The 22,002-nt window shown below is 39.4% G+C and overlaps 2 protein-coding genes across 5 annotated transcripts; both read left to right on the top strand.

The window, feature by feature from the left end:
* The first annotated feature begins 691 nt into the window (after window positions 1-691).
* Window positions 692-10,345, top strand: malt2 (MALT paracaspase 2). The gene is made up of 17 exons (XM_059341439.1): window positions 692-777; window positions 2,260-2,430; window positions 2,941-3,107; window positions 3,827-3,957; window positions 4,044-4,200; window positions 4,289-4,476; window positions 4,679-4,775; window positions 4,955-5,011; window positions 5,348-5,428; window positions 5,560-5,763; window positions 6,570-6,747; window positions 6,852-6,926; window positions 7,069-7,196; window positions 8,620-8,769; window positions 8,896-9,053; window positions 9,262-9,399; window positions 9,655-10,345. The coding sequence occupies exons 2-17, from the start codon at window positions 2,288-2,290 to the stop codon at window positions 10,072-10,074; spliced, it is 2,472 nt and encodes an 823-aa protein (XP_059197422.1). The 5' UTR covers window positions 692-777; window positions 2,260-2,287; the 3' UTR covers window positions 10,075-10,345.
* Window positions 10,346-10,995: 650 nt separating this feature from the next.
* On the top strand, window positions 10,996-21,565 carry safb (scaffold attachment factor B). 4 transcript variants are annotated; one of them, XM_059341235.1, is made up of 21 exons: window positions 10,996-11,319; window positions 11,614-11,704; window positions 13,473-13,540; window positions 13,840-14,052; window positions 14,143-14,202; window positions 14,287-14,326; window positions 15,123-15,546; window positions 15,909-15,952; window positions 16,038-16,144; window positions 16,279-16,428; window positions 16,875-16,963; window positions 17,203-17,249; window positions 17,346-17,425; window positions 17,612-17,754; window positions 18,210-18,315; window positions 18,504-18,700; window positions 18,979-19,147; window positions 19,357-19,442; window positions 19,550-19,608; window positions 20,376-20,430; window positions 20,560-21,565. In XM_059341235.1, exons 1-21 carry the CDS (start codon window positions 11,167-11,169, stop codon window positions 20,675-20,677), a joined length of 2,499 nt encoding a protein of 832 aa, XP_059197218.1. In that variant the 5' UTR covers window positions 10,996-11,166; the 3' UTR covers window positions 20,678-21,565. The 4 variants fall into 4 exon arrangements, with proteins under 4 accessions (XP_059197218.1, XP_059197216.1, XP_059197217.1 ...); XM_059341233.1 differs by having other exon boundaries at window positions 18,477-18,700; XM_059341234.1 differs by having other exon boundaries at window positions 14,140-14,202.
* Window positions 21,566-22,002: the final 437 nt, after the last annotated feature.

Below are 22,002 nucleotides of genomic sequence, written 5' to 3'. Positions count from 1 at the left end.
TACTCCACTACAAGTAAAAGTCCTGCATTCAAAACATACTGAAGTAAAAGTACAAAAGTATCAGCACCAAAATGTACTTAAAGTATCAAAAGTAAAAGTACTCGTTATGCAGAATGAACCGGCTCAGATTGTTTTATATATTCTAAATATATTATAAGATTATTTGTATTGATGCATTTATGTATGTATCATTTTACTGTTGTCAAGATAGGACTAATGTTAACTACTTAACACACTGTTATGTTTTATAAATGTGTAATCATATTAAATATATGGTATTTTTTCATGTTGAATCTGAAAAGTAACTAAAGCTGTCAGCTAAATGTAGTGGATTAAAAAGTACAATATTTGCCTCAAAATGTAGTGGAGTAGAAGTATAAAGTCACATAAAATGGAAATACTCAAGTAAAGTACAAGTACCTCAAAATTGTACTTAAGTACAGTACTTGAGTAAATGTACTTAGTTACTTCCCACCACTGGGTTTCTGTTATATTCTGTGAATCCAAACAAAATAGTTTCACTCTTTTTTTCCCCACTTTTTCTGCAAAAGTTGACTTCAATAAATCGAAGTTGCCATGACAACGCTTCATGCAAATGATCGAGGCGCCGGGGATGGCAGAAATGAGGAACCGAAATGAAAAGCAATTCATCTGGGGGAACAAAATCATGTAAGGCTGGAAGACTGGGGGGTGAAACGTACAACATTTTGATGTAAAAAAAGAGACGCTCGTTCCTCTTCCTCTTCATCTGGACCCAAAGACCGCTCTGTGAAGTCGGTAAGTTTTAATTCACAACTTGGATAAAACTAACTATCGTTGGTGTTTTAATGGCGGAAGCAGCGAGCAGCAGCAGCGCAGTTGCGATGTTTTAGTTCGTCGCTTTTCATTTGAAGCTCCGTCACCTGATTGATTTATTTACTGTAGAAGATTAAAATGTTCAGGTGACTTACAGCCTCCGCGCCACCCAATCCTCATTAAACTGCCCCTGTGTTTACAACAGTGGCGGAAGAACTATTCAGTGAAAGTAAAAGTACTAATAACACACTGTAGAATCACTCTACTACAAGTAAAAGTCCTGCATTCAAAACTTACTTCAAAGTCAAAGTATCAGCATCAAAATGTACTTAAAGTGTCAAAAGTAGTGTCGTTATGCAGAATGAACCCCGATTGTTATATTCTAAATATGTTATTAGATTATTTGAATTGATTTGTGTTAGCAGCATTTAATTAATTGGAACGATAGGGCTCATTATCACTTTAATATGCTGTTATCAGGTGTAATACATTTTGCAAGAAAGTCTAATCACTTTAAATTTATCATGAGTTTTATGTTAAATCTTTACCTGAAAAGTAACTAAAGCTGACAGCTAAACGTAGTGGAGTAGAAGTATTAAGTTACATAAAATGGAAATACAAAAGTAAAGTACACATACCTCTAAATTGGACTTAAGTACAGTTGTTGAGTAAATGTACTTAGTTACATTCCTTCACTGGCTTACAACAGTGATGAAAGATCCCTTACCAAAGTAAAAGTAGTAATACCACACTGCAGAATCACTCCACTACAAGTAAAAGTCATGCATTCAAAACTTACTTCAGTGAAAGTATAAAAAGTATCAGCACCAAAATGTACTTAAAGTTTCAAAGGTAAAAGTACTCGTTATGCAGAATGGCCTCACTCAGATTTTTTTTTTCATTCATTGTGATATGTTTGGAAGAGATTGTTTTTTGAAGAAAATAAGTTTTGAGAAGATATACACTTTATTTGTCAATAATACATCACATTGTCACAATTATTTTATGGAAAGAGGTAAAAACTATTTTATTCCAACTTCATGAGCAACCTTGTGTTTTGGATTATTATTTTTGATGCATTTATGTAAGCAGCATTTTACTGCTCTCAGGGTGAGGGCTTATTTGTTCTACTTAATATACTGCTATGTGGTTGAATTAAAAAACATGCTTAATCATTTTAAATTGTTTAAATGTTTTTATGTTAATGCAGTGAAGTAGAAGTATAAAGTTACATATGTGGAAATACTCAAGTAAAGTACAAGTACCTCCAAATTGTACTGAAGTAAATGTAATTAGTTACATTCCACCACTGGCTTACAACCTGTTTTTTGTGGCGTTGCAGACGTGTAGACTAACATTTGGGAGATTCCTTCAACAATCAAGCACTGTTAGGTCATCAGTGTTAGGGGGACAGGTTTTTAGCACCTAAAGTTTCACTTTGAATGTTCCTGTTTTCCTTGGTAGATCTGTGGGTGTGTTAGTGGTGACACATATGAAGATGGAGGAGTGTAAAATGAGCATTGGTTCTCTGAGTGACCAAGTCCTGAACAGGCTGTCAAATATGTTGGACAACTCCACCTGCGGATGGAGGCAGCTAGCCAACGCTGTGTCCGAGCAGCCGAAATTCCGCTGCAGGTGAGACACTGAAGGCATCACACAATAGAGGACACACTAGTCGGTTATTTCCTCACCTGTTCACTTCATCGTGTATTTAAAGTATTGTCTTTGATATACAGTACAGGCCAAAAGTTTGGACACACCTTCTCATTCAATGTTTTTCCTTTATTTTCATGACTATTGACATTGTAAATTAATTAAAACTATTAATGAACACATGTGGAATTATGTACTTAGCAAAAAAGTGTGAAATAACTGAAAACATGTCTTATATTCTAGTAAGCAAAGGGTGGTTACTTTGAGGAATCTAAAATACAAGACATGTTTTCAGTTATTTCACACTTTTTTTGTTAAGTACATAATTCCATATGTGTTTATTCATAGTTTTGATGCCTTCAGTGAGAATCTACAATGTAAATAGTCATGAAAATAAAGAAAAACGCATTGAATGAGATGGGTGTGTCCAAACTTTTGGCCTGTACTGTATGATTAACAGGTTTACATGACTGTATTGTCCCCTCCCTGTAGTGAGAGAGAGCTGACCAGCTGCTCGCTGCAGGTGCTGAGCGCTGCAGGCAGCCCAGGACGCACCCTCCTGGCCTGGCTGGCTGACCGTACCTGCCCCCTTGACTTCCTTCTCCACTGCCTGAGGAAGATCGACCACCAGGAAGCTGTGCAGTACCTCACCACCACAGGTAAAGATGAAGTGACTAGGGGTGCTATATATCTGTAAAGAACAGAATTCAATAAATACTGGTTTAACTATAAACATCTCGAGAGCTGAGATAAACTAAAGTTTGTTTCTCAGTAAGGTTTAACACTAGGCTGCTAATGCTTGATCTAAGCCATTCCATTTGCATATCTAAATGATAAAGATACTGGTATTTGACTGTAAATGCTAGTTTTTTTTAAATCTAAATTTGGCTGTAGATTTCCATGTCTTTTTCTGTCAAGAAAGCAAATGATGTGTTCTTGAACATTAAAGCGTGTTAAGCAACGTCTTCAAGCAGAACCCCAAAATACAAGTATGATCCTAAAAAATGAGCATAATCTGTCCCCTTTAAGTACATTTAAAAATGTTTAAGAAACACATTTTCTCTTATATTGTACATTGCTGCAGCACCCATGTTCACAGTGGTCTGATTAGAGTTTGAATTTTTTAATAGACCTGTGCATGTTTTGTTAAGCCCTGTGAAGCAATAGCAAAGCCAATAGCAAAGCCAATAGCTAAGCCAATAGCTAAGCCAATAGCTAAACCCTGGCATTGGAGCACCAACTGTCAATTGTATACAAGTTAGTGCCTGTTAAAAAATTCAAAATGTAACAATACACATATGCACCACATCCAAATTAAAATTCCTGTAAACTGTTTCTTATTGTCTGTGCATATGATTGTTTATGTTGTGTGTGCTAGTGCCAGAGCTGATCCAGGTCACAGTGCAGCCACAGACCCAGCAGGCCACAGTGGGGGGCAGGGTGGTATTGATCTGCAGAGCCTCGGGTCCCCCTGGACTCAGTTACCAGTGGTTCAGAGGCAACGAGGAGGTCAGTCAAACCTAGTATTTTTGTGATTATAAAATAGATGTTGATCTGGTGATGAATTGGTTATTGGTATTATTTTCTTGTCCTAGATTTTGGACGAGACAGGGAATACACCAGAGCTGGTTCTGTGTCCTTTAGCCCCAGTCCACCACGGTTCCTATATCTGTAGGGTCCACCATGGAGAAAACTTTATCTTCTCCCAGTGGGCTCATGTTCGCTTAGTCCGGTCTGCAGGTCGTAGTCCAGGTACCCCACCTCTCCTCCTTCTTGTCTCTTTGTTTTATTTCATCTCATGGCATGTGATGTAATATGATATTAAATCTTGTCATCTCAGGCTGCAGCAGCAGTCTGTTTCCGGGATCAGTGAGTGGACTACAAATCACCGGTCAGCCTCAGTCCCAAGAAGTGTCTGAGGGGGACACTCTGTTCCTGGAGTGCAATGCTGAGGCCAACCCTCCTGCGCAGTACGAGTGGTACCACGACATGGTGCCCATGACACAACACAAGACACGTTCACTCAAGGTGAGTGAGCCACAGACAAAATTCTTAAACCCCTGTGCGTTCATCGTAAAAGGACTATCCCAAAGAAAACATTTGTCTCTATAAGGCCAAACTAATGCAGGATCCAAGATGGCATCATTAAAACTCAGTTAATCATCACATATGTTCTCCTTATCAGTATGCTTTGTGTCGTTGATGTTGTGTATTCTTGTATTTCCTGTAGATCCCATGTGTGACCACAGCACACAGGGGAGAGTACAGATGTAAGATATTTAACTTGTATCACGAGGTGTGGAGCGACACAGCAAAAGTCACCATCGGTGAGAGCTGGGCACATTTCTTCTTTTTCTATGTTCAGAAAGTCAAATTATAAAAGAGGAAGGTCAAATAAAAGGTTGAATATTGAGACACATTTCATTTTCATAGGCTCAATGTCACACTTGAGCAAAAGAGAAGTACTGCGCTAGTGAATAACTTCCTGTTTTGCACTTAAATGCAGGCCCCAGGTCCACTGATGTCACTGATGACTCCTGGGTAGAAGTTGATCGTGGTCCAGGTACTATTTCAACTCTTATACAATAATTAGAAGAGAATAGAGGAACTAGACCTGAAGTTTTGTTCCTTTTCTGCATAAGTACATCACACTTTGATTCCTGTTCTTGTTTTTGTGACAAAGCAGCTAATCTGCATGCTGGTAGTGTGTGTGTGTGTGTGTGTGTGTGTGTGTGTATGTGTGTGTGTGTGTCTTGAAATCTTCAAAGTGTTATTCTTCGAATTTGATAAATAATAAGTAATATGTTAAGTATGTGGTTACCAAGCACTGTAGAATTTAAAATGAGACATTAAAGGAAACTGGAATGTGATTTATACCTTTTCATATTGGTGTTGACAGACTCAAAGGAAGTCCACAGGTCAGGAATAAATCCACTACAACAGATGGCCAGTCCGTCCCCATCAGCCAAGAATTTCTATGGTGTGTTTTTTGCAAACAGACCGACACAATACAGTATATGTGGATCAAAATATACACAGTAAAAAGATACATTACATGATTTTTATTTAGATTTACAGTTCTTTCAAAATGAATTATCCTCCCCCCTTCAGCCACGGACAAAGTTGCTCTCCTGATTGGCAACATGAACTATCTCTACCACACTCAGCTGTGTGCTCCCATCGCTGATGTCCACGAGCTGACCAACCTGCTCAGACAAATGGACTTCAAGGTGGTTTCTCTGCTTGATCTCAACTGGCAGGAGATGCACAGCGCTGTAACAGAGTTCCTCTTGCTCCTGGACAAGGGGGTCTATGGTTAGTCTCTAGTCCACCTGGACAATATTCACTGTGTTTAAAAAAAATGTTCATATGTGTGTCTGTGCTTTGATCCCAAACCTATTACAGCATAGAATCATGTATTCTATAATATCAGGCTTTCAATCTAGAGTCCTGGCCTCAAAACTAGTTTTTATTAATGAGTTATTTTCTCATGTTTGCCCTATTATATGGTGCAATGACATGCTATGTTCTTGGTTTCCGCTTGGGTTATTGCTGCTGTATTGTGGATCACTGTGTTTGACGCACTTTATCAAAATCAATGTTTTTTGCTCATCATTAACACATCCAAAACTTTGAAATAAAAAAAAGTTCTCCCAGAATTTAGTATACCGAAAAAACATTTTTTTTTCTTTTTACAACAGTGGCTTTAAGTTATGATCACGACTGAAGTTGCTTAAAAGATTTAGCTGAGTGAAAGTGAAAAATAATATTCATATATGTCTTAATGGCAGTTTCTCTTTTTGATGGCAGGCCATAAGAGCAGCATTCTTAACCCATTGAAGCCTGGAAAGCAGATACGTTGTTTTGTAGTATTTGTATAAGCTCTCAAATACTTTTTGAATTTCATTTCTATCTGCTACAGAGGCTGAAAAATCTATTATTTAGTAGAAGCGTTGACACTTCTGTTGAATTTCCAGAAAAACTTCAGGTTTTAGGGGCTTATTTTTAAAATCGCCCAGAGGTTTTACAGGAAGTTTTAGGCGTCAATGGGTTAAAGTAAGGCACAAGGAGTGACACACTTCATCAAATTTTATATTACTTCTTTGTCCCTGCTTCCACAGGTTTGCTATACTTTGCTGGTCATGGTTATGAGAATTACGGCAACAGTTTCATGGTTCCCATCGACGCGCCGGCCTCCTACACATCAGAGCACTGTCTGTGTGTACAGAATATTCTCACCAGGATGCAGGAGAAAAAGACTGGACTGAACGTATTACTGCTGGACATGTGCCGCAAAAGGTGTGACTCTTTCAATTATTTAGTTTATGTACCAGCTTTTTAATGTCACGTGAGGTGAAATTATTTGCTGCACATATTTAAACTTCTAATTATTTCTGTTTCAGAAACCTATATGATGATGTCATTGTACAACCTGGGCTGCTCAAGGTGACAGCAAATATAGTGTTTGGATATGCCACGTAAGTATGCTGGTTGTCTTCATTTTCAAACTATGTTGGTGTCACCTCATCCAGTGTTGTAGACGATAAAATAAACACACGTGTGAATTACTAACTACTTTAGGTGAGTATGTGTCACTCATATATAGCTTGTTCTGTTTAGCTGCGTAGATGCTGAAGCATATGAAGTGAAGAGGGAAGACGTATCAAATGGCATCTTCATAAGCTTCCTCAAACGACGTGTTTGTGAAGACGAGAAGGTCACAGTCATGCTCGACAGAGTGGCTGAAGGTATGTGCAGACACATGAAATATGAGAAGTCTGGCCATGCAATAAGATTACATCTGACATTTTCAAACTGAGAGAACCCTGTGTAGACACAGGGACACATTAGACACATTAGTTTAGATTACTTAAGAAGTGGCTTGTATGCAACCACTGCCTATGAATTATCTTCCAGTTCTTTATATTGTGTGCTTGCTTACTTGCTTGTGTTTTAGTTTCTGATCGAGATATACTTAGCATACTATTTAGAGATTCATCAAGGCCAAAAATGCAGCTGTTCCTCTTTCTGTAGGGTTAAACATTATGAGCATGGATGGATCACTGAACGGGCTTAGAAGACACAGGCCCAGGAGCACCATAGTGTCTTCACCTGCAAAATGTCACTCTAAGAGACAACAGAGACACCTGCAAGAAACACAACAACTATGAAAATAGGCAATGCAACCACAAAGAGACCAATAGAGACTCACACAGAGATGCAAAATAACTTCAAAAAGACCAAAACCATTAGAAAATGAGAACAAAGAGATACAAAATGACTGTAAAGGTGGTGGGGACTTTCATATCTGTGCTTTTGAAAAATGCATTGAGGAAACCTTTAAAATTAAATTATCTGACTCCAACAGTAAATCCTCTCACCTATTTCTCTGCGCAGATCGTTTGAAGGGGAATGATAAGCAGGAGACGTCAGAGTTCTCAGTTTAACATCATTTTATTACAATACGTCAAGAAATGTGCAGTTACAGAGTCTCTGGGTTCAAACATCACTTCCTTGATTTCCATGATTAAGGCGGATCAGTTCATGAAGTCTGGACCCCCTCTATTTTCCCTGAACCCTTTTTTTTAATATCCTAACAGAGGTTTAATAAAAAATGTGGGTAGAACTCTCCAGAAGGTGCGTCCCTCTGTTGATTCGTCAGTTTTAATCAATATTATGGACACACCATGTCACCAAGCAGAGAAGACAGTTATCTTTCTGCTTCAGCACACCAAGGTCGTGACCTGACCTGGAAAAACTTTTGAGACACAACCTCCTGCCTTGTTATGACTTGCAGAGATAATAGTGGAGACACAGATTTTACAATGTCCACATAAAATATAAAACATAAAGTATACCATTTTGTGATGATAGAATCTTACTAAGTTTAAGCAGATGGAATTTAGTTTTGATGTATCTAGAGTAATCATAGTTTTAAAACAATATTAGCACATGATCATTGTATCAAAGCATCTTGCATGCACAGAGAGGGCACACACACACATATAGTGAATTACGCATGCATAGATAAAAACGTACATTAACAGAGACAGAATAACAGATTATTTCTAACAGTGCCTAGGGGCCAATTGACAAATCTCTTTTGGGTTAGAGCTCATAACAGCACTAATTTTTGCACACTGTGTACTGTAATATATTTACTCTTACCAGACATGGGTCGTTGTGTGATCACACGAGGGAGGCAGGCGCTGGAGCTGCGCAGTAATCTGTCCGAACGACGTTCCCTCACCGACCAGATACAGACGTCTGAATGTTCGGAGTCCCACTCAGCTCGAAACCTGCAATGGGCTGTTGCTCACGGTACTCAGACATTAGCTTGGATGATTGAATATTATTGTCATGTTTGTAGAGAATTTGTTGGCATGGAATTTCAACAATTGTTGTCAGAGAGCAAAGTGTGCTTACTTCAAATGTCTTGCATCATAGTCCTGCCTACGAGCCATTACCTGCAGTTTGACTGTGGAGTGAAGGTCCAGCTTGGGTTCGCTGCAGAGTTCTCCAACGTCATGGTCATCTACACTCGGATCCTTGAGAAACCAGGAGAGATAGTTTCCTGCTGTGCTCAGCTTACTGACTTCCCTCCGGTTTGTTGGCAGATATTACACATTAGAATATTCGATTTTTACAATGCACAAAGGCATTTAGTTCTGGCCTGTAATGAATCATCACACTTGTGATCTGGCATCCTTCAGTGTTTCACAGTAATTTAAATGGAAATGAATCTGTTATTATGGACAGTTGAAGCACACAATAACTTTAATTTAATCACTGTAATCTGTGTTACTTGGGCAGGATGTGGATGTTGATCTGAAGAAGACGAACCAGGATACTCTGCTAGAAGCCGGCAGTTTATTATTGATCAAAGAAAATCTTCCTTCACCAGAGGTCCCAAGTCTCTACACACGCATCCGATGCCTGCAGAGACTCAGGGTCAGACACCTGCTTTTGGTTTCTAAATTAGTTCTCCTATTTCTGTCCTTGGAGAAGCCTGGTAAATGTTTATTATTTGGCACAAGAATAAAGCTTACACCACCATTTTAAATGGAAGAAAGGTTAAAAAATTGACTACAATTAACTGTACAAATTAACTGTTACATTGCTTTGTTGTTCTGTTTCTAATATATATATATATATGTATTTCTTCTCAAAAGCTTAAAACCATTCTGCTGTTCACTGTCTTTATAGAGGGAGCTCACATTCACCGTGTGCCTTCATTACACTTATTCCAACATGGATGATGAAGTACAGGAAAGGCAGCCAGTGTCAGTCGGTAAACCGCTGGTCTCCAAGCTCAACCTGCATGAGCCCCGACCATCTCGCGCCTCCTCTGGCTCTTCATCCTCCAGCCTCGACTCCTTCAACATTCCTGAGTGCTCCTCCTTTTCCTCTGTTGGTTCAGACTCAAACGCATGGTTATATCATTCACAAACTGCTAGACAATCCTCCACCACAGCTGCATCCAGAAGTGCCAATGTTCCAGAGGAGATGGACAGTCCTGAATTATTTCATGATGCTCCTCAACCTCTCGTTGCCAGCAAAAGTCTGCCACACAGCCAAGTAAATGACACAAACTACAAATTTAGTGACAGTTTTCATTCTCACTAATCATAATGAATCGTCTGATCCAACTATTACACACTGATTAATCAGCAGTACAAAGAAATCCTGTGAACATGCCCTTTCAGTTCAATTGACTCAGTGGTCAATTTAACATTTATAATCATATAAACTAATTATTAAGTTTTTGTAATGTTTTGTAAAGGATTAAAAAATAATAATTTTGATAAATTATAATGCATTGAAAAAGTAACCATGTGTTTGAGTCTGAAGTTTGATATGTGTTTTGATATGTGTGTTTGTATGAATGAGGTAATAAAACTTGAGTTTAAGATGAACTGTATAAACTGTTGTATGCCTTCAGATTTTTGTAGGTTTTTTTAATTTGATACTACTGAAATTAAATTAAAGTAAAATCATTAATAAACATGTTTAAAAATCAAAAATAGAAAAAGTTCTCAAACAATATATATATATATATATATATATAAATATATATATATATATATATATATATATATATATATATATATATATATATATATATAACGCTGTCGGGATGGTGCAAGACCTCTTTTACATGAATTAAAAAATACACAGTAAAGGAAAAAATGAATTAAGGAGTGTCCATTAATAAGCTGATCATTTGATCATTCACATGTTTGGATCTTTGTATCACTTTTGTTCTGTTCATGGATTGGTCCATTTCATTGTATATAGGGAATTTACAAAAAACAACAACAACAACCCATACAACAGTTGGATTATAAAGCTTACATTTTTTTCACAATTACATATTTTAGAAAAAAAAAATCACCACCATATAACATCAGAACAATAACAGAAAGTGTTATATAAATCTAAAATATTTTGGAATACATACAATCGAAAACAGATGTGTCTGATTTTTTCTTGTTTTTCCTGTTTGGTTTGAACCAAGAAGGTTTTATCCCCATGCTTGTCTCTGCACTATACCTGTACTGCGCATGCGCCGTAGCTCACATCAGTCAGGCTCACATCGGCCTCCATTTTGCGGTAGTTTCTGCAAGCCAGCTGCTCCCATTCGTAGGGCAGCTTCAGTAAATAAAGTGCATATTGGGATTATTTCAAACTGAAGGGGTATTTTCACGGACTGAAACGATGGCCGATCCGTCTGCTGACTTGAAGGTTGCGGAGGGCGCAGAGATCCGCAAACTGTCTGAGCTGAGAGTGATCGACCTGAAGGCCGAGCTGAAGAAACGGAACCTGGACACCACGGGCGTCAAGAGCGTGCTGTCCGAGCGGCTCAAAAAGGTTTCCTATCTGCTCATTATAGCCTGTAAATGTATGAATGCCAGTACTCGGAGAGGCCTGTCTGTGTTTTGTAACTTCGTGAATGTCAAACAAATGTAACGCTAAAGCTAGGTTAGCTTACGAGGCCTGGCTGCTAGCTAGCATCAACCCTTAGCGTTTGCGCCAAACGGCTAACTGCAGCTATAATTAGCGTAGATTTAAATTTTTGACGCTGTTGATACTTTTTAACTGTAAACTCCCTCTGGGTCGTGAAGCCTATTCATGTGTTGTGTGTGGTCGTTTCTCTACAATCAGGCAATTGAAGAAGAGGGAGGAAATCCTGAAGAGATTGTTGTTGCTCCGGAGGCAGCCCAGAAGAAAGCTACACCCAAACGGTCCTCCAAAGGTAAGGTGACTGACACATTAGTTTCTGTTTTGATGAGCCGATGCTGGACAAATATAAGTTTAAGAGAAGAGTACTTTATTAATCCCACAATGGGGAAATTCAACCTCTGCATTTAACCCATCCTTATTTTACACACAAGTGAACACAACATGCAAGGAGCAGTGGGCAGCACATTACTGCGCCCGGGGAGCTGTGGAGGGGGGGGGGGGGGGGGTTAGGTGCCTTGCTCAAGGGCACTTCAGTCCTAGACCTGTCAGTACCGGGATTCGAACCAGTGACTCTCCAGTTACAAGCCCGATTCCTAACCTCTAGGCCCCCAAACATAAAATACAAATATAAGTTTACTCTCTGACACATTAGTTTCTGTTTTGATGAACCGATGCTGGACAAATATAAGTTTACTGTCTGACACATTAGTTTCTGTTTTGATGAACCGATTGTTTATTGTTGTTTATTGTTAAAAAGATCCCCATTAGCTGTCACCAAAAGTGGGACGAGCTAGTCTTCCTGGGGTCCACAAGACAAAACAAAAATCACTTAACAATTAAACATTGTAGACATTATTATATACAGAAATCATTCCAAATAAGTTATTACATTCATATCTATTACATTAATTCTCACTTTCACACAGTAAATATGTTAATTCACTACTCACAAATTTAAATAGTGCATTCTCAAGTAATAATTAAAAGATACTTTACTATTCAGTTCACGTATATTCAGTGGGCAATTATTCCAATAACTGATAGCACGATAAATAACTGTTCTCTTTAAGGCATTTGATTTTGGACATGGTAACATCATCTGACCACCATTAGCTGACCTTGTCACATAAGAATGAACCTGATCACATCTGACAATTTGGTTATATAAGAAAACAGGTTGAAAAGAATAGACCGATGCTGGACAAATATAAGGTTACTGTCTGACACATTAGTTTCTGTTTTGATGAACCGATGCTGGACAAATATAAGTTTACTGTCTGACACATTAGTTTCTGTTTTAATGAACCGATGCTGGACAGCCCTCTGCCTGATAAACCAAACATGACAATGTTTCAAACCTGTGCACTCTCACAGACTTTCGTTGAGAAATAACAGGAAATATCCCAGTGTTTGAGACACTCACCTGACGGTGACCTGCCATTAAATGTGCCAGCTAAGAAATGAGTAACCAACCTTAACTGCCAGTGTACAGGACCCATAAACACAGTGTTTATGTCTGGAGGTTATTCAACTTTATGGAGATTATACAGACAGACTGATAGACATTTGATTAAAAAAAACATTGCAAATAAACACTGAAATAACTATGTAAAATATGACATGGTGAATATTAATGATCTAGTATATAAGTACAGTGTAGCCTGTGCTGAAAGTGAAGAGGAAGAAGAAGTTTGTTTTAAATGTGTAATATGTGTTAATATATCCAGTAGTTAACTGAATGTTTTTTTGCCAGTTTTTTGGCTTTATTTGGCAGTAAAAATGGGGAGACAGAGGAAAAGACATGCAGAATAGGGCTCCGACCCAGATTAGAAGCCACATTACCTCCTTACAAAGATTAAGCCTTGTTGTTTGTCCCTACCAGTGTGCCACCGGGGCACTCCGACATCTGTCAGTATCACAATACAATTTAACACAGAAATGTACGACCTGTCATTTTATTGCATTATGATTGTCCACCTCCATTAAACAAAGAGTTTCCTTTTATACCTGTAAGAAACCAAAATAAACTGTTGATCTAAACTAAAGCATATTTTCCGTAGATGCCAGGCAAGATGATGAACCAGAACCAGATGGCAGCACTATTGAGGAGGATTCCCGCGATGGCCATGTGAGTTTGCAGAGAATTGCCCTACTTGGACTCTTCAGTAAAAATCAAATTATTATCTCTGTCCATATGATGCGTTTTATATTTTATATGTGAGCAAAGGAAGACTGATATGTCGATGCCCTGTAGATGTGTACTGCTGTCTTTCACCATCTTGATGCAACACTGTTCTGTGCACTGTGTTGAGCATAGCCAGCTAGTGGTGGTGCGTGGGACAAGGCCAGATGAGAAAAGCTTGATTGCTCAACTGTTCTGAGTATTTTTGATGGCAACTTCAGCAAATTCCCTCCTTTCTTTTTCAGGACGAGCTTCAGGATGATCATGATCATGAGAACATGCAGGAAATGGATATTCTTGACATGAACATTCTGGATGAGACAGAGAATGACAATGGGATACCAGCCGAGGATGATGAGGAAGAAACCCAGAATAGTCACTATGACGAAGACGCACTGTTGAACGAAGAAAACGACAACAGGACCTTCGAGTCAGAAGACGAAGCAAGAGCTCCAGAGGTGAGTGGACAGACGAGAGACTTGTCTACAACTTTCTATGTGTCTAATTGGCAAGTTTTAATGTGGCTGCATTTGTTTCTATGTCAGCAGATGGAGGAGTCAGAGATGTTAGATAAGGATGAGTACATGGGCTGTTCATCAATCAAAATGGTACGTTCCATCAAGTATTTCTAATGTGTGAAACAACATTTTACAAACTGTCACACTCATTAAAACATCATTCCTTTTTTTTAGGCTCAGGATCCAGATGTAGATGACGCAAATGAAGAAACAGGTACTGTAGAAAAATGGTTTGTCAAAAGGTGGAGGCATCCTTTTACAGTGTTGAGCTTGGAATGCAAACACTTTGTTTAGTTTCAACCAGGAAGAGAGACTGGAAGTCCAAAGGGAATTGCTGGCTTTGTGTTGAAATTTGGTTAACCATATTTAATAATTCTACTGGTAAATATCGATCAAGCTGCCGGTTATATTCTTGCAGTGGTAAAGTAACAGTGGTTAACAATTTGATGCACAATGACAGCAATTAAATGTCATGGTCAGGGAGGTGTGAGCTCTTGCAGGTGATTGCAGTGTTTCTAGGTTGCCACATGAAGAACAAGAAAAAGAAGATCCATCAAGACTCGTCAGCTCTTACGACTTTTTAAAGACACTGACTCTGGATATGAAATTGCTGGACTTGAGTTGGAAGTTCTGTTAATCACGAATGGACACTGGGAAAAGTCAAAGGCTGAAAGAAGTTGGACTGCAGCGCAAATCCGCTGCTGCACTGCTGATCTTGTGGCTCTCTTCAGCACTGAACTCTTTGTCTGCTTTGGATCAGGTGAACACAGTGAAGTGGTTCAACTTGAGAAATGAGCCAAAGTGTTAGTTGCACTAGTTGTCCTCCAGACCTTTGGATTCTCTTCCAGTCTCTCGTTAGGGTCTACTTCATCGTTTTGATACTTAGTACTAAGAGCACAGGCCAGTGGTCATGACGTTCCTAATCCAGGCCTTGCCAGTTCCTCGTTAACCATTGCTGTGTTTCAGAAGTGATTAAACTCTGTGCCATTCTATTCCTGTTAAATCCGTAGAAAATGACAAAGTAGCCGGGTCTTGTTTATCTGAGCCACTTAACGAAGATCACCACCACGAGACGAGCCCTGAAGAAGAGCAAGCGGCCACCGCCGGAGGGGAAGACAATTTGTCCGACACCGGCGCCAAGTCCGACGACAAGGCCGCCTCTGGAGATGTGGAGAGCGACCGGGATGTTGTGGAGACTGACACCAAAGAGGTTGGGGACACAGAGAACGCCCCAGAAGAGACATTGGATGCTGAAAACAAAACCTCGCAGGCTGTTAGTGTAAGCGAACAGGGCGCTGTGGGTGAAACTGTTGATTCAGAAATGGGGTCTATGAAGGGTGAGGAGGATGAGAAGACAGAAGAGAAAGCTGCTGCGGATTCAGCCTCCACAGTGAAAGAGTCCTCTTCTGTAGAGGGCGATGATCAGAAAAAGAGGTTTGTTGCTTTCTGTCTACTAGAAACCAAAATGGCTATCTCTGTTGCATTGGCTCCTTTGTGCTAGCAAAATTTGGATGCTCTTTTGGAGGTAAAAACGTTCTGTGCATTTGTCCGTTTTCATTTGTCATTCTTTACACTCACCTATCCCACTTTATTACCCATTAACAAGCAATTAATTGGGATTGCCAAGGGTATACTTCCATTTATTCACTGTTAAATCACGGCACTATGGTACATGATGGGCTGATCACTGTCAGTTATGTATTATACCATAAAACACAAGTGTATGCATTTGTATGAGGAGAGATACCAGGTATCCTCACTGCTGTATGTTTATTGCTTTTTTTCTTTTTCTCTAGCTCTGAGGAGAACGATGTCAAGACAGAGTCAAAAGATGAAAAGGGTGAGTTAAGTGTTGTTGTTTTTCCTGTTCTGGTCTTTCAAATTCGCTGTATGTATGCTCATTGATTTAATATGTACATGTGTAGCCGCTGGAAGTGCTGCAGCAGGCAGTAGCAGGAATCTGTGGGTCAGTGGTCTTTCTTCCACTACAAGAGCGACTGATCTGAAGACTCTCTTCAGCAAATATGGCAAGGTTAGTCAATGCAAACGGTCCCTCTCCATTCTCAACTGGCTCAGATTTAACAAATCACTGTATTGTATTTGATCTGTAATCAAGAATTTCATATTATTACATCTCTTCCCCACCTATTCCTTCTTTTTTTGCAGGTTGTTGGCGCTAAGGTTGTGACCAACGCCAAGAGCCCCGGGGCTCGCTGCTATGGTTTTGTTACCATGTCTTCCACAGAGGAAGCCACCAAGTGTATCAGCCACCTTCACAGGACAGAGCTGCATGGCAGGATGATCTCTGTGGAGCGGGTGAGTGTCAGAGAATAAGTTTTAATTCATCGTAGTGCGTTAATCAGATCAGAAGATGTTGGTAATCGTAAATGTCATACATTTACATACATGACATACAGCAAGCCTTTTGTGAATTGGAAGACTTAAAACTATGCGATTTTACATCATTTTAAATGAGACCAGATAAAAACAGAAGACAAACCTAAAGGGTTATTTTCATGACAGTTGTAATCTTTAAATCTATTATGTAGCCTGTACTATGTGAGTGGAAAATACTAGGCACAGTTACACAAGGCGATAATTGCCTTTGTTAATGTATTTTTGTAAAAGATAATATATTTTGGGGCAAAAGTAAGTTCAGTTAGAGAGCACATGTAAACAGATATCTACAAAGGTGTTATTGTTAATTTTCTTTGTAGGATATCGGTGAAATGGATGAATAACAGTGTTACTGTTTTTTGTAGGCTAAAAATGAGCCTGTGGGGAAGAAGCCAGCAGACAAGAATGACCCCAAAAAGTCTGGCGCTGACAGGAGACACTCCTCTGATTCTAAGTAAGAACACTTACAAGCTGCTACATGTTTGAGTAAAGTCTCTTGCTAAATATTGTCAGTGTTTTGGTCCAGTGTGCTTTTAAATATCACTGGTGCATATATTTTTAGCATGGCATGCCCCAGTGTTTGTCTGCAACCACAGTAGTTTGAGTGTGAGCCATCTGTCACCTATATGGGTAAAAAGAAAATCATTCATTGAAATGTTTGTTGATAAAGCTCACTGTTCATATTTTCTGTAGATCTGATGGAAAGGATGACAAGCCAGAGGAAGGAAAAGATGGAAAAGGTGAGAAATGTGTGATAATTTGTAGCACGTATACACCAACGAAACAATAAAAATATAATTTCTTACATTCTTGACTTTATCAATTGTATTTGACAGGGCGGAATGAGAGGACTGTAGTTATGGATAAGTCCAAAGGAGAGCCTGTCATCAGCGTCAAAACCAAAAGCAAAGAACGGGTAAGTCTCAATATGGCACTGTAGCAGAGATGCCATGTTGGATGCCAGCATGCAGGGTTACTATTAATATTGACATTGGACACATTTTGAAGTACATGTTATTTAGATCTGCAGCCCAGATTCTATTTTGACCTCCTGACACTCTTCCCTGACTTTTTTCCTTTTATATTTTCTTTCCTTCTCCAGAGCACAAAGAGTCGGGACCGCAAGTCACCCAGTAAGGAGAAAAAAGAAATCCTGTCGTTTGACCAGATCAAGGAGCAGAGAGAGAGAGAAAGACAGAGACAACGAGAGAGGGAGATCAGAGAGGTGGAGAGACGCAGAAACACGTAAGGACCATGCCCCACCATAGGCTTCAATAAAAGATCATTAAGTTTTATAAAATATCTTTAATGAGCTTTTCTTTTTACAACACTGCTGTGTCTGTAAAATAAAATAAAAAGGTTTATAGTATTGTGATCGTGTGATATACTGGATTTTCTGCCCAGCAACAAGAAGCCCTTTTTTGACATTTGTTTTTGTGAGAGTAGGCCCTATTACTGCTGCTGTTTTGGACAAAATGTGAAAGTGACTTTATAGTCAAATTTTTATTATGAACCTATCCGTTTTCCATGGAAGAAAAGTTACAATCATGTTTATGTATGCTCTCAATTATAGTTTTTGCAAAGAAAGAAAATCAGAATTGGCCAAGGAATCTGCAATCACTTCTTCTCAAATTTACCATATAAACTTCTAAAAACATATATATGGTGCTGAGAAATTGATCTTTGCCGCGTTCTTTCAGCGACCGAGATCGTGACAATCGCCCAGACCGTGAGCGAGAGCGCATTCGTCTGTTCCGAGAGAGAGAGGAGAGGAAACACTTGATCCGCAAGAGGAACTGGCTGGAGGTACTGCCACATCTCTTAACGTTGTATTTATTTCTCTGAGTGTTTCAACAAAAGTGCCCACATTTCCAATCTTCTTGTGCACAACATAGCCTGATAAATACAGTAACTAAATGACTTGGCTGCCATTTATTCATTGTGTCTCGTCATCATACTTTCTTAAGAGTTTTGATGATGGGTTTGATTCCCAGGCTGAGAAACAGCGGCTTGATGCCGACCGTATGGAACGCCAGTTCTTGGAGCGGGAAAGGCTGCGTATCGAGTACGAGAGGCGGCGCGAGCAGGAAAGGATCCTCAGGGAGCGTGACGAGCTGCGTCGGCAGCAGGAGCAGCTACGTTATGAACAGGACCGGCGGCCTGTGAAGAGGCCTTACGACATGGATGGCAGGTGAATAACAGGGACCGTAGTGTGATGCTGAACAGGATGATGGATAGATGGATTTTTTTTTGCTTCATAGAGATCAATTTAATTAGGCTTGTCAATTAATAGGATATTAAATATTCTATTACAATTTAGCAAAGTGCTCAAGATCTGAGTGCCAAATAAAATAATAAAATAAGGATGACCGCTCCAGTTCTTCTGTATGTATTGTGTATGTGAAATGGATCCAGAGCAGCTCAGTGGATGAACTTCATTGTGGATGTCGTTTCCCGCTCTTCTTGTAGGAAAGATGACTGGCCTGATAAGCGCATGGCCATGGATGATCGTTACAGCCGTTCAGACTTTGGTCGTTACCAGGACTTTGACCACAGAGACCGTGGCCGTTACCAAGATGACATGATAATGGACAGGCGGGATAACACTCGAGGTGTTGCTGCAGACAGAGATGGTCAGGTAAGAAGTGTCAACATTCGTCTCACTTAAGTTTGTTTAAATGTACAGTTAAGGCATACATGTTCTTGATGGGAGGAATTTAGCCTGTGTGTGACTGATGATCTGCTGATAAAGATGAGTGCTCACTCGATTGCCACATTCATACATTAACAATGCATGAATGTTTGCAGTAAGTGTGAATTATAACCGTCCTGTGAATCTTTATGCAGCACTTCTCAGACCGCTCTGACAGACATGGCAGAGAGGGCCGAGACTCCTGGAGTGGTGGAGGCTATGACAAACGCGTTAACCCCAGGTGAGCACCACACTGTTCAGTTAAAACCGCAAAGAAACTTCAATGTTGTCCAGAGCTGAAGGAGGGGCAAAATGAAAATGTTTTTTCTTTTTCCTTTTTTCTTTTAGAGAGGGAGGTCGTGACTGGGACTCTGGACGGAAGATAGATGGAGACAGAGCATGGCAAAGTACGAATGCTTTATGTTTGTGAATGACTGTACTACTGACTGCTTTAGCCCTACCATTCCGAAGATGAGACGTTTTGCCTTCTGAGGATTAGAGATGCAGATTGCACAATTATGGCCCCAGGCAGAAGAAAAATGGTGCAACATGACCAGAAACTGTAGTTGGTATAACCGGGTGGAACCGGCTGATTAACAGCTGATTCACCATGACAAGGGACCTTCTCACCAGTCTCATATACTAGGTCAAATTCATACACTTGTGCTGCATGATGGTTTTATATCTCGCCACTGTGGCACACACTGAAAGCATCTGCTGCCATCTCTTATCAGTAAGTATAGAAAAGAGCAAACCATTTTCACCACAAGATGGCAATATAACAATATATTTGGCTGAGCCCCAGGTCTAACCTTATGCTGTAAATGACATCTTGCACCCTTTTTCTTCTGGGACAGTAAATATTATTAGTTAAGTGGAAGAATGGGTTTAAGTTATTTTTTCAGTTGGATTTTAGAATATATTTAATAGTCAGTGTTTTACTTAGGGACATACAATTTAAGTTTTCCAATAAAAGAAAAGTTATTGAAAAATATTTGTTCATTTCGAATATATTTCTTAGAAAGATGATTGTAATCTCAATCAGCAGTTTAAAAAAAAGTAATAGCGATAGGCCGATAAAATTTCAACAGCTGTATCTCCGTTCTTCCTAATGGCAGTATAAATGCATAACTACTCTGGTCATAAGGTCTCATGTTTTTCCTTTTCTTTCCAGGTAGAGACGGTGCCATCCCAGGCCAGAGCCATATGGCACGTGGAGGAATGGCAAGGTGAGTAGTGAATATATAAGATGGATTTATGCCTCCTTTTGATGTTCTCCATTTTTAAGAAGAACTTAATCTCTCAGCCAGCTCTATGGAACAATATTGATCATTGTGCTGTTGTTCCTTTGTCACCAGTCGTGGCGGCTACATGAACACGGGAACGTCTCAGTCCCTGTCTGGAGCTCTGAACAGACAGAACCAGCTGATGCAGGGCAGCGGGCTGCAGGGAGGAGCTTTTGGCCGACGCTACTGATGTCAGTCTGTCTGTCTGACGGCAGCAGTGGGACTGTTTCAGGAGGCCACATCACAACGGATGTGACCATCTTGTTTTGTAAATTTTTTTAAAATCAGGAATTTTTTTGACACAATTCCAATTAATTTCTGATGTACACATTTATTTTTCCGGTCGCTTCTGCTATTTTTGTGCGTGTGTGTGATGTAGTGATCTCCTGCCTCATATTTATCATTCAGTCCAACCCACCTTGTGCATATGACACTACTGTCACGTACAGAACTTGTTGTTTATGCAGGTTGGCCTGTGCTGGAGAGCCGCGTCAGAGCTCTGTGTTGTGACTTCAGATGTTTTACAGACACCTGGGTTGATGGACCTAACCTCACCAGTCTTCTCTCTGTTTCCCAGTTTGTGTCTGAAGCAACCTGGAAGTTTTCCATTCTCGTTAAATGAGCCGATTTACTTGTTCATAGCTCGAGGCTCCTTTTTGGCGTCATCTTTTTAAAACACAGATGTTTGCTGCTGCTGAATTGAAGGTTTTAAACTAAATGTCACAATCTGATTATCCATGCTTGTCAGACCTTTTTTTTTATATTTCTATCAGTGCTTTTTTTCCACTGAGTTATAGTTAATGCTTTGTGTGATTGTTGGATAATGGTAATAAATGCCCGGAGAGTGTACCAGTTTGCTGTCTATTGCTTGAGATTTGTTATAAAATCTAAAACTTAATGTATGATGTTTCAGGCTACGTTTATTGTAATTGTCCTTCTTTTGATGGTTTCTGGTTCAATTTAATGCCATGTCTGCGTCAGTGGCAGTTGTCAGCTGCTGGCGTTTAGTGGAGCTCCGTTGTAAAATTCACAGGGTGAAAATTCCTTCAATAAAATATTTTTCATTTTTTTGCAGTAGTTCTACTGAAACAAATGCTCCCTGACTCTCATTTTAAGTTGCCTACATTATTTGTAAAAAAAAATTTCAGGAGCTCACATAAAGAACAAAACACAAACTTAAGTATATGGACTGGCACAGCTCATTGAAACACAATGGTTTGTAGATTTTGGATCAAATTTTTGATTGAGGAAAAACCTAATTTACAACCCTCATTTTAACCACACTAGATAACTTTTTGGCAATACAGCAGCAAACAGAAATATCCAACAAGCCAAGCTAAATCTAGTTGCACTGTAATGGAATTGCTGAAACCAAACTGACACATTCAGCACATCCAAGTCTACAATAATACTGAACCAGAAGGAGCAGCCATAGCCGACATGTTTTTTCTCTATAACTTCTATGGAATTGTTAACAGGGTTTGTACGGGTGCTTGAAATGCTTGAATTTAAATG

This window comes from Centropristis striata, chromosome 9, assembly GCF_030273125.1.
Source record: "Centropristis striata isolate RG_2023a ecotype Rhode Island chromosome 9, C.striata_1.0, whole genome shotgun sequence".
NCBI lineage: Eukaryota > Metazoa > Chordata > Actinopteri > Perciformes > Serranidae > Centropristis > Centropristis striata.
This window is presented reverse-complemented; position numbering and strand designations above follow the sequence as displayed.

Coding starts and splice junctions, on each gene's coding strand:
- malt2 (XM_059341439.1), top strand. CDS start 2,288: ATGAAGATGGAGGAGTGTAAAATGAGCATTGGTTCTCTGAGTGACCAA. Junction 2,431..2,940: donor CAGCCGAAATTCCGCTGCAG/GTGAGACACTGA, acceptor CCCTCCCTGTAG/TGAGAGAGAGCTGACCAGCT. Junction 9,054..9,261: donor AGCTTACTGACTTCCCTCCG/GTTTGTTGGCAG, acceptor TTACTTGGGCAG/GATGTGGATGTTGATCTGAA.
- safb (XM_059341232.1), top strand. CDS start 11,167: ATGGCCGATCCGTCTGCTGACTTGAAGGTTGCGGAGGGCGCAGAGATC. Junction 16,145..16,278: donor TCTTCAGCAAATATGGCAAG/GTTAGTCAATGC, acceptor CTTTTTTTGCAG/GTTGTTGGCGCTAAGGTTGT. Junction 17,250..17,345: donor GGAAGGAAAAGATGGAAAAG/GTGAGAAATGTG, acceptor TGTATTTGACAG/GGCGGAATGAGAGGACTGTA.